General features: G+C 38.5%; 1 protein-coding gene across 2 annotated transcripts; it reads right to left on the reverse strand.

Annotated features, from left to right (window-relative positions):
* Nucleotides 1-8,715: 8,715 nt before the first annotated feature.
* On the reverse strand, nucleotides 8,716-15,469 carry LOC145894718 (short transient receptor potential channel 4-like). 2 transcript variants are annotated; one of them, XM_082983365.1, is made up of 11 exons: nucleotides 15,356-15,469; nucleotides 12,787-12,841; nucleotides 12,528-12,735; nucleotides 12,248-12,463; nucleotides 11,808-11,909; nucleotides 11,570-11,713; nucleotides 11,232-11,462; nucleotides 11,021-11,168; nucleotides 10,831-10,944; nucleotides 10,603-10,771; nucleotides 8,716-9,950 (listed from the first exon to the last, which is right to left on the reverse strand). In XM_082983365.1, exons 1-11 carry the CDS (start codon nucleotides 15,411-15,413, stop codon nucleotides 9,140-9,142), a joined length of 2,256 nt encoding a protein of 751 aa, XP_082839491.1. In that variant the 5' UTR covers nucleotides 15,414-15,469; the 3' UTR covers nucleotides 8,716-9,139. The 2 variants fall into 2 exon arrangements, with proteins under 2 accessions (XP_082839491.1, XP_082839490.1); XM_082983364.1 differs by lacking the exon at nucleotides 15,356-15,469 and having other exon boundaries at nucleotides 12,787-13,340.
* Nucleotides 15,470-15,748: the final 279 nt, after the last annotated feature.

Here is a 15,748-nt window from a genome sequence, read left to right on the forward strand (position 1 = left end):
TGAAGGTTTTTTGTTATTTTTTGTGAAACAAAAATTTAATCACCACACTGCATGGTTCAGCCATATGTGTAATATAAATACTTTAAACCACGCTTAAAGTAATTTTTGCGCTATATCAACGGACTAAAATTTTGTGTCGCGCCCACAATGCGAATGGCGAAGCGCGAGAAAAGTCATATAGAACACTTACTTTGATTCACAGGTTGAACGCGTTTAACATAGCTCCAGTCTAGACAAAACCCTAATCAAAATGCTTGTCCCAACCATGATGCGACTTTGCACAGAAATAACAACAAAAGATGTTTGCGCTTAGTTAGACGCGGGAAGATATTTATGTTCATGATTATCCCGCGCTTATGCCTATTTATTGTTTTTCCGACAAAATTGCTGCTGTTTTTTTTATATGAGGTGATTTTAAATAGCTCTCAAACCTTGCTCCCATTTTTAGTCTGTCGGATCCAGCCCTGATCCGTCTTAAATCCTCCCTCTGATCAACCAAGGACTTTCACAAGATAAAATGTTTTGAGTTGTGTAACTGATTCAAGAAATACTCTTTAAATTCTAAATATCAGAACCCAAATGCCTGCAAAAGTGGAAAGGGCCAAAAAATCACTGTAGTAAATTAAATATTGTAACTCTGCAAATATTTGTTGATTCCTTATGAAAACATCAATATATCATCGTACGCTTGTGAAGTACAATGCACTGGGTTAAGCAACCTTTCTACTATCCTTAAGTTTTCTCATGATTTTGACCCATCCCACATACCAGAACATTAACAGTCTGAGTTACCTTTGGCTTGTCTTGGCCTGTCGGTATACAAAAACCCTTACATCAGCATTGTGTAGGTTTATTATCTTACCTTCCATAATTAGGAGGAAGTTCCTTTGTTTAATGGATAACTTCCTGTACCCACGTAAGTACGTTGGCGTTAATCCCAGGTAAGGTAAACGTCATATTAATGCCTTCTCATCTTATCTGCTGTATGTAGTTGTACCTTTTCGGAAAATGGAATCTTAATTAAATTAACCTTGCCGGCTCTAAATTTAAATTTAACCTGGCCGGTCCTCAGCTCTGTTTTCTTGCAGATTTTTGTTTCAACACTCGGTCTCCCTCTTAACAGCATGGCAACTGAATTCCTGCTCGACATTCAAATATTTCCATAATTCTGACGCTGGTCGCGTGAAAGCGACAAAATTCTATTGTAATGTTGTTATTCGCGTGTTAAATTTCTCAGTGTTTGTTTCGTAAAATCAAATTATCGAGCATAAATCCCAACAACAATACGATCTCAAGCAACGTTGTCAGGCATAATTAATGTTGGATTCCTGACTCATTAACCCTTATGGTTTTATCAATGCCCAATCGCACTTTCGGGTATGGCAAACGATTTATTAGTTATTTGGTCTCAACTGCAATTGCAACTAGTAACGTCCAACATGACAAAAAGGGACAAAGTCGTTTTGCACTTTATTTGTTGATGAAACATTTCGTCCTGCGATAAATTTCACACACAGACTTGTGAATCGCCTGAACCATAATCATGAAGCGGACCCACAAGCTACCAACCAAGCATAAAACAAACGACACACGACTTCCGTCTTCCTCTTACTTCTACTATCGTTAATCAATAACATTGGCTCCATTCAGCAGCATGACTTCAACAAAATAGGTAATTTCACATCATGCAAATGAAGCTCCTGCCAAAGCAAACCTATTGGCGACCCTCTGCTTGCTGTAACTTGGAAACTGTTCGGAGACAGATATGATTTGAAAGTAAATAAAGATATGTGACTTTCGGGAAATTCACGAGCTTTGTGTCCCTTTGAAGCGCGTTTACAGAGAATCTTGCTGAATGTGGCCAAGTTTTGGGCACCCGTGGTGAGAAAGGCCGAATAAAACCGTCAAAAAGTTTTACTGCGCTAATAAAAGAGCTGTGTGTGCAAAAAGAGGTAATGGTTTAATTCGATGTGTTTTCCTGTTCACCAACGTACTGGCCTCGAACGTAGCAGCAGAAGTATTACGAAACGACATAACATTGGAACAACGTTGCTCACACATTGTAGATGTCTTCGTTTGATCTTGGATGCCACCTACCTTTGTTTCAGAGGTAATCCTTACAAAAAGATTTTTGTTGGGGCCATTTGGTCTCCACTTTCCGTTGTGGTGGCGAACATCATAACGGAGTCGGTTGAACACCGGACGAGAATTCAAACACGAACCAACTGAAACAGGTGAGGAATTCCTCAACAAACTCATGAAGTGTGGTTGGAACTTGTACCTCATCAGAATTCACAAGTTCAAGAATACACACACCCTCTTTTCAGTGTGTTTATTGATTACAACAACAAGTACCACAAAATATTCGCAATCAGCAAGCATTCAACAAAACGAATAAATTTTGGAGGAAGCTTGAATTAGTCGCGAAAGAACCAGTTGATATTGAATGCAAACAGTAATCGATTATAAGTAAAAAAAACCTTCAAACGGAAATTTTTGCTGCTGGACATTTGATGCAATGTTAACGATGGAATGTGAATTATAATGTGATTTACACCGAGAGTTTGTCCTGCTAAGAATTTTACGACATCATGTTTGCAGTAAAATATACTTATCCTCGTTAAACAAAATACACAGGGCGAGGTTTATATACAAGGCGTGTGGGAGGGGGTTTTAAGGGTGTGTTTTTTTGGTGACATTTGAAGGTAGCAGATTATATTTTCATCTGTCAATAGTTTGTTTTCCATGAGTTGATTTCATGGAATATTTCCAACATCATAATATCATATTTACAAGTTAACGTTGATCCAGAGACAAAATGTAGTGAGGGAGTCACTGCCTTCATACTATAGTACATCAAATAAAGACCCACAAAATACAACCAAAAAGCAAAACTAAGCAAACGGAGTGCGTACATCAACCAAAATTCAAGTATTTTTGTTCATTTGTTTGGGTCAGACGTCAAAGATGTTACTTTGTCCTACTAGTGAGATTTTTAAATGGAAAGTTGTAACTTGATATATCAATTTAATGTTGTGATTACTTTGCATCACAAACTAAATATTATTCTACGCAAAGAAGATACGCGTGACGTCAAAAAAAGATTCGGTTCTATCCATTCGATGCCAGGAAAAAGGACATTTTCCACAAACTGAATGCAAGGTTTATTACAGATCGGTTTCTGCATCAACCACCTGTAAGTTTTCTCGGTTAGCAACCACAACCACATTTTCCTGTTGCCCTTCCTGTGGTTGACAACTGAAAACGGCGCGAAGGCCATCCCGGACTCTATCATCAAGCAGTTTCCGGACGTTGGAGTAGATGAGGGGATTTGGAAAGCTGTTGATGGGGAGCAGAATAATTGCTGACACAGCATACATCACTGGACGCATAAGGAATCCACCGCAGTTTACAAATGCCACGATAGAAATTGGAATCCAGCAAAGAAAATCTTTTGCATTTCTGCCGAAACAAACAGCATTAATGGTATAATATTTATGCAAATATGAATGCCCTTACCTTTGTTTTGTGTTGCCGCCCTTCCATCTCTTGGTCTCTCGTTCACTTGCCTGGCACAGGCAGTGGACTTTATGTAAATCCAAAAATACGTAATTGCCACAAACATGAAAGCCAGGAAGTTAAGACTAATAATAGCGATTGAATATCCCCATGCCTTGTCGTTGGTCGTTACATACAGTTTGCTGATGCAAACACTGCTGCTGCTGTAATATCTACACAAAAACAATTTTCAGGCGATAAAATTGAAGATTTTGCGCGAATAAAAACAGACCCCAAATATCTAGAAATATCGGTAGATGCTAAAGAACTACCCCACAGCTAGGTCGGCAATTGTGATCATAGAAATCGTGCAAATATGTGGCAGGTCGGTTTCGGTAAAGAGTAAACAAACACCTGCCAAATTAATTTGGTAGCGTTTTTTAAATCTCAATTAATTCAAAAACATTTACCGAATCAGCATGAGGGACAAAATAAAATGTGTAAAAAATGCATGCAGGCTGGGCGACCTCGTTTGCGCAATGTAAGAAATAACGTGTCAGGTCCCTAAGCTGACGTCATGCCTCCGTGAGGACTTTCTAAGCAGACAATGTTATGACCATTTTTCCACAATCAACCCTAAGTTGCCAGCAGTGACGTATGTTAAAGAAAATAATCTAACGTTTCGGACATGATTTAATTAAATCTAAAAAACGCTTCTCAAAGTGAATTCGCGTGTGACGTAAACTTATTGAGATGCAAGCGTTATTACAACATTATAATATCAACGAAAATGAGATTGACATAACCACTACAGTCAGGCTTATGCTTATAACTATAAAAACGGTTTGACATTTGACAAAACATGCTTAAAAGCAGTTTGGCATTTTCTTACTCAATCAGGCGCATAAAATCAAGAGAAAAACAAACGACATACCTTGTTGTTGTTCGAAATGTTTGTTTCAATCTTTGTCCTTGATGGAGAACATCGAGAAATGTCTGTAAAACTTGTTTGACATGGTTAAAAATCTATGGTTAGTACAAATGTTAATTTTGGACACAAGAAATTACCCAAATTTGCAGTTAGTTCTATAACTTGCGCAGATTATTAATCAGAAGGTTTAAATGCCCATTCAAATATCACGTCGTAGGGTGTCACCAAATTTATGTATGACTGAAGCACACAAGTCCTGACGAAGACGTCAAAACGTCTGCACAAAATATTATATCTGACTCCTGATAAAAAGGCTACTATCTAAACCAAAGTCAATCTGTCAGTTTAATGCATAAATAAAAGTCGCACAAGTATTACAACAAAACGTTACAAACCACGCGTACTAAAGTCTCTGTCTGTGAGTCTATAAAGAAATCATAGAATAGAGTTATAGACTGAAATATCGCCCTCTTCAAAGACTGAATTATATATATTCTTTTACCCAAGATGTATGGCTTATATAGAAAATGCATACAGGGTCGTTTGGGTTCGGACTGATACGTGACTCATTTTAAAAGACAGCTGTGTTGCTGGAAGTGTCACGGAATATGATTAGCCGGATATTTAGCTGTCTTCCGTGCATACAATAAACAGCGCGTTATTCGCCGTATGGGTTGAAATGGGTTCGTGGCGTATTATTCGACGTTAACAAAAATACAGATGCCACGTAAACACAACATAACATACGAGAAATGTGACGTCAGATACAGATGTACGGTTGGTGAAAGAACTGGTTTGCAGCATTCGCTTTCCTAGGGATGGCGATGATTCAGGTCATTTCATTGGGAAAGTGTGTACAAGTTTGGAATACTAAATAATAATGGGATAATTTGTTCAAACATTTTAATGTTAAGGCTGCTGGATTTCTACAACCTATTGATCTTACCACAAAATGGTTTTGTTTAAAGGTACAGATTGCAAATTCTAAACTTTATTGCTGGCAAATGTCTTGATAATGCAACAAAGACATTAGTAAATCATGCAAAGATGAAGGTGTGGACTCTTCAGAAGTTGTTTGGATTGAATGCTCTCGATGCAAACAATGGTTTCACATAAAGTGTGTTGATTATTCACCAGAATATCTGAAGGACGACAAATACTTTGTTTGTCCAGTGTAAATACACATTTTTTTTTTATAAATACATCAATTATTGTGTAAGGGCAATTGCCTATTGAACACAAGTGTGGTCAATCAACCAAATAAGTCTGAAAAGGTTCAATGTTCTGCACAAGGATGAGGTTCATGACAAAATTGAAATTCTCTTATGTATGAATGTGGTTGACCGTTAGGTCATTACATTGTGATGTACCTGAACACTTTGTGTGGTTGCCAATTAGCCTGTTTGCTTTTAAATGCAATTATATGAACAAACAGTTTATGAAATACCCAGTTTGATATTAGTGATGTTCCCAGTTCCAAATTATCCGGCCCGGTCGGATCCGGATAGTTATTAATCAAATCCGGTCGGATAATTTGGATCCGGCAGTTTGTTAACACCGAAACTGTGAAATTATTTGACATACTTCTGCATATTTTCTAAAAATTCCTGGCTTATTATCTACAACATTAACACAGTTTAGTATGTTTAACAGTATTGCTTATGGATGCAAAGTTCATAGTGTGTTTTTTAAAAAAAGGTGTGTTGGAAAGTTACAAATCGATGTGCGCTCCTTCAGATGAGGTAAGCTTCCGTTTGTTTGGAACCAAAAACTAATTGTACAACATGCAGTTCAAAATGTTGTTGTTGTTTAAATGTTGAAGCCTCATTTAGATATTAAAATTGTAACCCGAACAAGTGCTTATCTCCGCAAGGAAATTCTTCTTGCACAGATTCTAGTGAAGTCTTGCGCCGGATCCGGGTCGCTCGTCTGATGGTCTGATCTGCCTTTTTCAATGTGAGTTCGCAAACCATTCAGGACGATAGGTAATTTTAAAAATTTACACTTTTCTGTCTTTTAGTACTTCGCATTTCAGCATAAACGATCGATACATTGCGGGTGTCACACAAGATCGTCTGAGGGTTATTATTGTCTCACGAATTGTATTTTTAATGTACCTTGAAATGCGTGAGACTCCTAATGCAAACTGTACTGATGATGAACGACGGGCGGCCCTTAGAATTGCCATCAACAACCGATCAGTTAAAGCTTGCAAACAACTTCTAAAATTGAAGGTGAGAACTGGACATATATGTGTAAACTTTTGCAACATGGGATTGAAGAAAACGTGCCGTCTATTGCAACCTACGTTAGTGTGCACCGCTGTTCCGTTCCGTTTATGTTGTGTAATAAACTACAACAATACATGGTGTCAGAAGATGGACCTCAACATATTTGCCTCGTCCACTATTTAAGAGAAAGAAGAGTATGGCTTTCCAGATATCACCGCCGGAATGCTTTGATTTCAACAAGCCGGAAAGCTGGAGGACATTGATTCGCAAGTTTGAACGCTACATATCGGCGTCTAAATTGTCTGACGAATCAAAAGAAAAACCAAACTGATACACTAATATACCTTCTCGGCGATAAGGCCGATGATATTCTTAACTCTTTTGGTTTATCTGATGAAGAAGTTAAAACGTACGACATTGTAAAAAGAAAGTTTGACAAATACTTTGATGTTCGTAAGAATGTAATTTATGAACGATGCCAGTTTAATTCACGTGCGCAAAGACCTGGAGAGTCTATTGATGAAATTATAACTTCACTATTTTCACTAGCTGAAAACTGCAATTATGGCGAACTAAAAGAAGAAATGATAACAGTTCGTATTGTGGTTGGGTTGCTTGAAAAGTTTGTCTGAGCGATTGCAACTAGATCCTAATCTAACTTTGAATGAAGCAGTGAATATATGGCCAGAAACACTGAGATTGTGAAAAAGCAGCATGTGGAACTGCGTCGCACATCTCATTCTTATGCCGACGTTGAGCGAGTACAACGCAAGCACCAATCAAACACTGGAATGAAGCCAGAGGGAAGATGCCAGTGGTGTGGAAACGCGAAGGCTCACCCAAGGCAATTCTGTCGAGCGCGCAATGCTACATGTCGGTATGTAAAAGCAAATCACTTCATTTAATAGAAGAAAATAAGTTGCCTTTGTATTTGGGACAGGTATATATTTGTAACGCTATGTCAGGTAGATAGAAAAATAACTTTTCTGTTTCTGTTAATGGCAAAACAATCAACTTCCGTATAGACACAGGTGCGGATGTAAATGCCATTTCCGTTCAACTATATAACTTTTTGGATTCCCCGGAATTACTACCTTGCAGTGAAGTGTTGCGGGGTCCTCAAGGTGTTCGACTTTCGCTGAAAGGAAAATTCTTAGCTATTAAACTCACGGAGAAAAAAGTTCTCTGTTTCCATGTACACATGCACATGTATTTTTTGCGCTTGTACTTATTGAGACAGATACCAAACGCACGGTCACAATAGCATGCTTAAACGCCGAGCGATGTTTTTCCAGCTACAAAAATTAAAACAATTCATCTCCGGGCAAATAATGTTACAACTTTATTTCAAGCGGACTAACAACAAGTGATTTTGTGGTTTGTGCAGGTTGTCGTATATTTGACGTTATACGACAAAGTGCTCGACCATTTCCTTTTGCAGTGTCTTCTAATCGGCAACAAGGAGACATCCATCGTGTGCCTTGCAACACCTACAAGCAAAGTTGTTGCAATTGATATTATGTATAAAGTGTGAATATGACAGAAAAGTAGAAAGTTACATGTCGATTTTGTCAACAGTTCTACCAGATCCCCCAAAACCACACCAGCAACCGCACTTTCCGTATTTTGAGTTGTATTTTAAAGCCTCACCAAGGTTAAGAGATTTTCCTTGATAGCATGATATTGAGAATGCGAGGTTGTTTGAAACTATTGCCTAGCTGCTATCTGTAAACATTGGCGTCGATGGAAACTCGAGAATAATCTTTTTCGAGAATATTATTCTCGAGAATAATCTATTTTGTGAAATTACTCTTTCAGCTGCAGGGCGAAAACAGAAACGAGACAATAATAACCCAAGTTTTTTGTTAGTTCGTAAAACTAAGTTAGGAAAATTTAGTTTTTGGTGCTTGGTACTTATATTTCTTTCATTGTGGCCACGGAAACCGCCGGCAAAACTTACATTTAAAGAAATAGTGAACCTGCGGTCTTTATATGTTTATATTTTTGCAAACCAATCCTAACGCCTTTTGAGCTTGAAGGGTTTATTGACAGTGAAGCAAAAACACCTAGACTTCGCCAAGTCTCTACAATGTCAACATATACTGTTGGTACAGTAATACAAAACGCTTTAACAGTAATGCCATGATAACTTAAAAACTGAAAAGCATTTACAATAGAAGTAATCACCACGATGTTTAACGACGAAGCCTAAATACGGCGTCATTATGCTAGGAATATCCAGAAACTGTTACAAAAATCTTTGCGATAATAATTTTCTTAGAAAAAAATAAGAGCATTGAAAATATCAGGGGAAATCCCACACGGTGGTCACGCAGGGACATGCTTGCAAATTTCAAAAAAATAATCAATCAAAACATCTAATAAAAATTACTTATGAAAAAAAACTACAAAAAATTCAAAATGTTTTTGGTATACAGTGTACTGTCACTGTAAGCGTTTAGATGAAATAAACAGTCGCCTATTTTGCAAGTCCTTTGTTGTATTTATATCTTTCCAGAATAATCTTGATGACGTATTTTCTCGACCCTTGGTAATTTTCATTTGCATGCTTGTATACGTGATAGGTGTTACGGCACTTTCCCCTAATCCATTTTACCAGGTGACGAATGTTGGGAATAATGTTCATTGGTGGAGGAAGAACGTTTTCCCTTCGAATAAATCGAAGCCAAACTGCCGCCCGGTGAAGTTTCCATTCCACTTCAGCGTTGGCGCTCGTCCGTTCGTAACTTTGCGACATCATGGCAATCAACATGTTAATCAAAACAGTAAGAACAACTACGTGATATACAGTCACAAGCGACCAAGCGAACCCTTCAGTTACGAAGTGTTTACCAGAAAGCGATATAAGAGACAGGTCTAGGTACCCAAAAATTGTCCAATACAGGGACCGTAGTGAACTGCCGATATCAGTAAACAGAACACTGTTGTTGCAGTTAGGAGCAGTAGAATTGTTTGAAACACAAAGCAGTTGTCTGCCAGGATTTGTGCCATAATACCAATACAACTCACTGAGACTTAGAGCAAAAGCAACCACGACAAGTGCGAATATGAAAAGGAATTCGAGGATGTTGGTTACCATTCTGGCTAACGACAATTGCAGGGGTCCAAGCGTACGAACTGTTCTGATTAAATTAAAAACACGAAGACACACAAAGATATAAGCCCAAGAAAGCAGAGCTTCTGAAATAAGTTTAAGTTCGTTTGGTTTCCATTCGAATCTCTGTGTTTTGATTCCATCATCATTGTCGTGTTGAAAAAAATCTACTGCCCTGTTTAACGAAAGAATTTAGGATTGTTGGCCATTTGACAAAATATGTAAAGGGTCTAAACCTTACACGCCTGTTAATTAATATGCATTGCTCTTTTGGCACTTAACTTAGGAAAGTGTTTATTGAAACCAACGTTTCGTCCTCCACCCGGGGAGATAAAAGTTATTTTAATTTGATATTTTACAACCTGGTGAGATATTTTGCAAGATAAAGGGAATCAATAACAATGACAACGCTTGTATTGTCACGTGACCAGGTGTGTAACGGGACGTAACAATTACAGCAAGTTGTTGCAAACCGCTGGAAAGTTGTAACAGCCGTTGCGACACAACCTTGAGGAAGTCTCCCTGGATGGTGGACGAAACGTGAGTTACAATTAAGCTCCAGAAGAAAAATTCCTATTAATTACTATGCCTGGCAGCAAGAATAGTGCTTACATGCCTGATGCGTTTAAACCAAGGAATAAAATAAATGCAAATAAACAGTTTCAAAAACAACAGCGTTTTTTTCGCAAAGATTTAATAATTTAAAACCGAAAATGCATTGTTATGCCGCATAGCATTAAAACGGTGTGTAACAGATATTCTGGCAAAAAAACTCGAATATGGTCATTGCTCTCAGCTCTGTGGAAGTAAAACCATAGCAAACTTACCTCAATATGGCGGTAGTGCTTAGTAATGTAAGTTGTGTGATATCATTTATATTCCACCAGTCCGAAAAGTATTTGGAAGGACCGTGGATTTTCAATTCAACGAATTCTTGATTCCACTTTCCGATTATCCACAAGAGCATCAACCATTCAACTAGAGTAGGAGGAGATCCTTAAAAAGTAATTGTAAATGCGACAACATGGCGGAACAGTGCAATTTGCTCGGCATACCCAAATAATCGTTTTCAACAGATCGTGTTGCGACGTTGATGACCATCAAAACAACAAAGGATAAATCCGATATAAGGTGACAAGCAAATGCCACTGCCGGTTGTTTAATAAGTTCTGTAGTAGTTTCCAAAAGAATCGAGTATTACAAAATATAGTTGTTCACATCGGGACTAAAATAAGAACTGCTTACTTCCTATCCAATTATTTGGGACAGTCAAATAAAACAGAGACAGAAAAGGAAAAAGCAATCCGACAAAAAGGTTGATTAAAATCCATTTAATCATACTTTCTTGGTGCATGTACCTTGCCCCCTTGTAGTTCATATAATCAATGCATTGCTGAATAAAAGCTTTGTGATTACATTAAAAATGAATAGGCCTAGGATGGAATTGATTACAAACCTGTGTGTTGCTATGAGTTACGAAATTTAATAACCGCATGTCGACCGAACGGTCAAGGAGTTGCATCTTTTTACGTGACTTCGCAATATCAATTTGTTCACTTCCATCCTGGCGAATTTCAATGTCGTCGAACTCTTTAACAACTCTTCCTAATCGTTGTATGGGTCTTGGTATGTCCGGGTTTGCGACTGCACATTGAAAAAGACAGAGCAGATTACCAGACGAGCGAATCTGTGCAAGAAAAATTTCCCTTTAATAAAATATTAATATCTAAATGAAAAAAATTTTAACAGCATGTTGTATGTTTAGTTTCTGGTTCCAAACAAACGAAGGCTTACCTGATCTAAAAGAGCGCACATATAACTTTCAACTTCACGTTCTAAATCGGCATAAAACTGACTGTGTGCTGGTTCCATTTTGGCATTTTTTCGTATTAATGTTATCAAATCCATGCAATGTTGAAAGGGATCAGAACCAAACTTCTGTGTTAGTAGAATAAACAGTCAACTTATCGCAGGCACATTAACTATAATTAAAACTACCGAATTTTTATTTAAAAATCTTTTATCACTTTACCTCAGCGATTACTGTAATATAGGCTGGACTTGATTTTGCTTTGCACAAAATTTTTCTCTCATTTGCCGATTCCCAGAACACCCCGTCAGATGTCAACATTTCCTGCGATCAAGTATAAATCCCATGTTAAATGACGTCTCGAACCTGGATTAATCACGACGGAAACTGAAAATGATTGCATTTAACATGGTTTGAGCTAAAACGTCTTAGAAATAATAAAACCAAAGCAGCCTAGAAATGATCAAAATAAGGACACTAAATCACAAAAAAGGACAGGAAATGGAGGAATATACACACACTTTTTTAAAGGCTTAAAATAATGATAGAAAAAAAACAGACGATATTGCAAGCTTGGTTGTGCAGGAGTACAAAAAATCCACAGAACTGTGAGTGCTTCGCAATCTAAAATGGTGTAAACTTTTAAGACTTGTAAATCCTACCTCCAACTTGTATCCGTTGTCGAGGAGAAGTTTTAGAATGCTGTAATTGTTATAATGTGCTGCAAGGACAACCGGGGTGAATCCAGGAAAATAGTAGTCGCTCGGTGGAAGTGTAGGAGTCTGAACTTGGAGATTCGCTTCGTGTTCCAAAATTAACCTGACCCCTTGCACGAAATCTTGCTTGATGGCATGGAAAAGTGAGTAATCTCGTTCTACCTGCGTTAAGCCCCAAATTTAGGCACCAGTGATTGTGTTTTACACATATATATTCAGTTCTAGCCTTCATATTTAGAAGAAGTTTGCAAGCTTTGACTGATCGGTTGTTGATGGCAATTCTAAGGGCCGTCCGTCCCTCATCATCAGTACAGTTTACATCAGGAATCTCACGCTTTTCAGGGTACAATAAACATGCAGTGGTTCCGTGTTGTAAGGAAATTTCGACACTCAGACGATCTTGCTTCACAGCCGCAATGTATTGATCGTTTATGCTGTAATGCAAAGTACTCAAAGACAGAAAAATGTAAATATTTCAAAATTACCTTTTGTGCAGATTAGATTGATGGTCTTCTTCTTCACTCCAACTATTTTTTTTAGCTACAAGTTGGCAAAAAAGAGAGGTAAAAGGGACATTAAATTTATTTTTGGGATTACATTTAGCGTATTTGTGATTGGTGGCGATAAAGTGGTCACATGGTGGCGCTACAAACCAATTTATTTGTTCCTCCGAACTTAGAATTGCACAATAAAAAAACAAAAATAAATAGAATTGCACAATGCCGTTACAATTTGTACACGAAATTGAATTGTCCCAAATCCGGAAGAATATATTTCTAAATAAATTGTTACTGAAGCTGCCAGGCATATTTTATTGCCTAATACTGCTCTTCTGGCAAACTTTATTTTTTTTACGTTTCTCAACGTTTCGGCTGTTATGCAACAGCTTTATCAGGAGGTAGAATGTAAGTTTAACACAATGGACACATTTGAGGCACAAAAACAAAAAACGCTACAAAAAAAAGAAGTGAAAAAAAGAAAAAGCGATAAGGGCGAACACCCTGCACTGTATACTTCATCGTTTTATCACGATTTTTGAAGTGCGTGATGTCTATCAGCATAATTTTTCTCTGGCAAGTGTCGGTACACCGGTGGAAACAGAGTTTGTTTCTTGTCATTGAGTGATGACGCATGCGTATTAATGTTCAATGACTCTAAAACATTGTCTCATACCTATCGGACTCGCGTTCCAAAATAACCGTTCTTGTGAAGTCCACCGTATGTCCTGATTCGGCCGCATGTTGAGAAAGAGCTGTTTTATCCCCATGGTTTTTTACGTCCCTTTGGTGCTCTTTTAACCTTGTTTTTACGCCGCTGTAACCACCGCAGGGAATGCTGTAGACCACACCCCTCGTGTCGAGCTTATCGTGCATGCGGTCTTTTAGGTGCGATATTAATGAACGCAGGGTGACGGCCGGACGTTTAAAAACCTGAATATTAAAGCCGCCAAGCAGGCGTTTTAAAGTTTCCGAAAGTTCAGAAACAAACGGTAGTACAACTACACCCGCAGGTTGCCCCTCATCACTTCTCCGCGTCAAACTTATGCCGGAAAAAGAAACGAGGATAACCGTTAGCAAGAAGGGCTTTATTAGCATAACCCACCTCTTGCTCTCGTTCAGCGTCATCAGTTATCAATGATTCGGCACAATTATGTAACGAGCGTACTACCGCCCTCTTGTGTGCGATCGTGTGCGCCGAACGAAACGACAGGTACCTGTTGGAATGGGTGGGCTTGCGGTACACCCTTGTAGAGAGAGTTCCCTGATCTTCTCTTCGAACCAGAGCGTCTATAAATGACAACTCACTCCCTCGCTCGCGCTCCATTGTGAACCCGATGCTCGGTTCAATGGAGTTAAGATGCGTGAGCAGTGATTGGACGTCATCCCGTCGCACGACCACGAATGTGTCGTCCACATAACGTCTCCAAAAACTAGGAGGGTTAACAAACGTTGCCAACGTCCTGTTCTAAACCGATACCATGGCAATGTTCGCGACCACAAAGGAAATAGGGGGATCCCATGGCAGTACCAAAAATTTGTTTGTAAAATTTACCTCTAAAGGCAAGGTAGGTTGCATTCAGGCACAACTTGAGGCAATGCACAATGTCCGACAACGGTCACGAGCAACGTTGTTCCAATGTCTCATCCATGCGTAAACTCTCCGCTGCTTCGTCCACCGCTAGCTTTACCGGTACGTTGGTAAACAAGGAAACCACATCTAAGACACCATTTCCTCTTCTTCATGCACACACAGCTCTTTTATCTGCGTAACAAAACTGGCAGAATTCTCAACGGTTTTATCCGTCTTCCCCACCAGGGGCACTATCTCATTGACCCTCCGCTCTATAGCATAACATGGGTCCTGTTTTACCTCGGCTTTCTCAACATGCGGCCGAATCAGGACATGCGGTGGACTTAACAAGAATGATCATTTTGGAGCGCGAGTCCGATAGGTACAAGAGGATGTTTTTAGAGTCGTTGAACATTAATACGCATGCGTCATCACTCAATGACAAGAAACAAACTCTGTTTCCACCGGTGTATCGACACTTGCTAGAGAAAAATTATGCCGATAGACATCACGCACTCCAAAAACCGTGATAAAACGTGCGGTTAATGATAAGTATACAGTGCAAGTGTGTCCGCCCTTATCGCTTTTTCGTTTTTTTTCACTTCTTCTTTCTTTTGTAGCGTTTTTTGTTTATGTGCCTCAAATGTATCCACGGTGTTAAACTTACATTCTTCCCCCTGATAAAGGCTGTTGCATAACAGCCGAAACATTGAGAAACGTAAATAAAATAAAGTTTGCCAGAAGAGCAGTATTAAGCAATAAATATATTTCTGTCGCTACACGAAATACAAACAGTGTGTGCGCTTTTTGGCGACCAATGTGCAAATTCATGACGTCATCCAATAATTGGATTCGGTCCGTGTTTGGCTAAATATTGGCAGCAAGTATTCGTGTTCGGCAGAATCCGAATATTTTCTGTGTTGTCACAACCCTTATTACTAACACGTCATATACTGCACTACTTTGACAAACAAACATGCACACCTGCAATGGACATATTATAGGGTTGCATTCCTTTCGGCAAAGAGTTTCGGTAAGACATTTAACTTTGTCTCCTTATTTGCAAAAGTGATTTGGAATTTAAAATTCTTTTAAAAATCTGTAAACGGTAATAAATGGGTATATATTAATTAACCTGTCCTCTGCGAATTTGTAGATGGATTAACAATATAAAACCTTCTTTTCCTTCTAAAGGATTTACTGCTACACTCGATTTATTAAAAAAAAACTAAACCCATGCATTTTTAGCCAAACTTAACCTGTAGCGTTGTGCCGTGATGACGCGCAGTCGGTATCACACATGCGCACTATACATCATGTATGAGTGATGTGCAGTTGTGTGCAGCATCATAGTTGACACAAACAAACAACGTCAAA

This window comes from Ascidia mentula, chromosome 3 (assembly GCF_947561715.1).
Source record: "Ascidia mentula chromosome 3, kaAscMent1.1, whole genome shotgun sequence".
Classification (NCBI taxonomy): domain Eukaryota; kingdom Metazoa; phylum Chordata; class Ascidiacea; order Phlebobranchia; family Ascidiidae; genus Ascidia; species Ascidia mentula.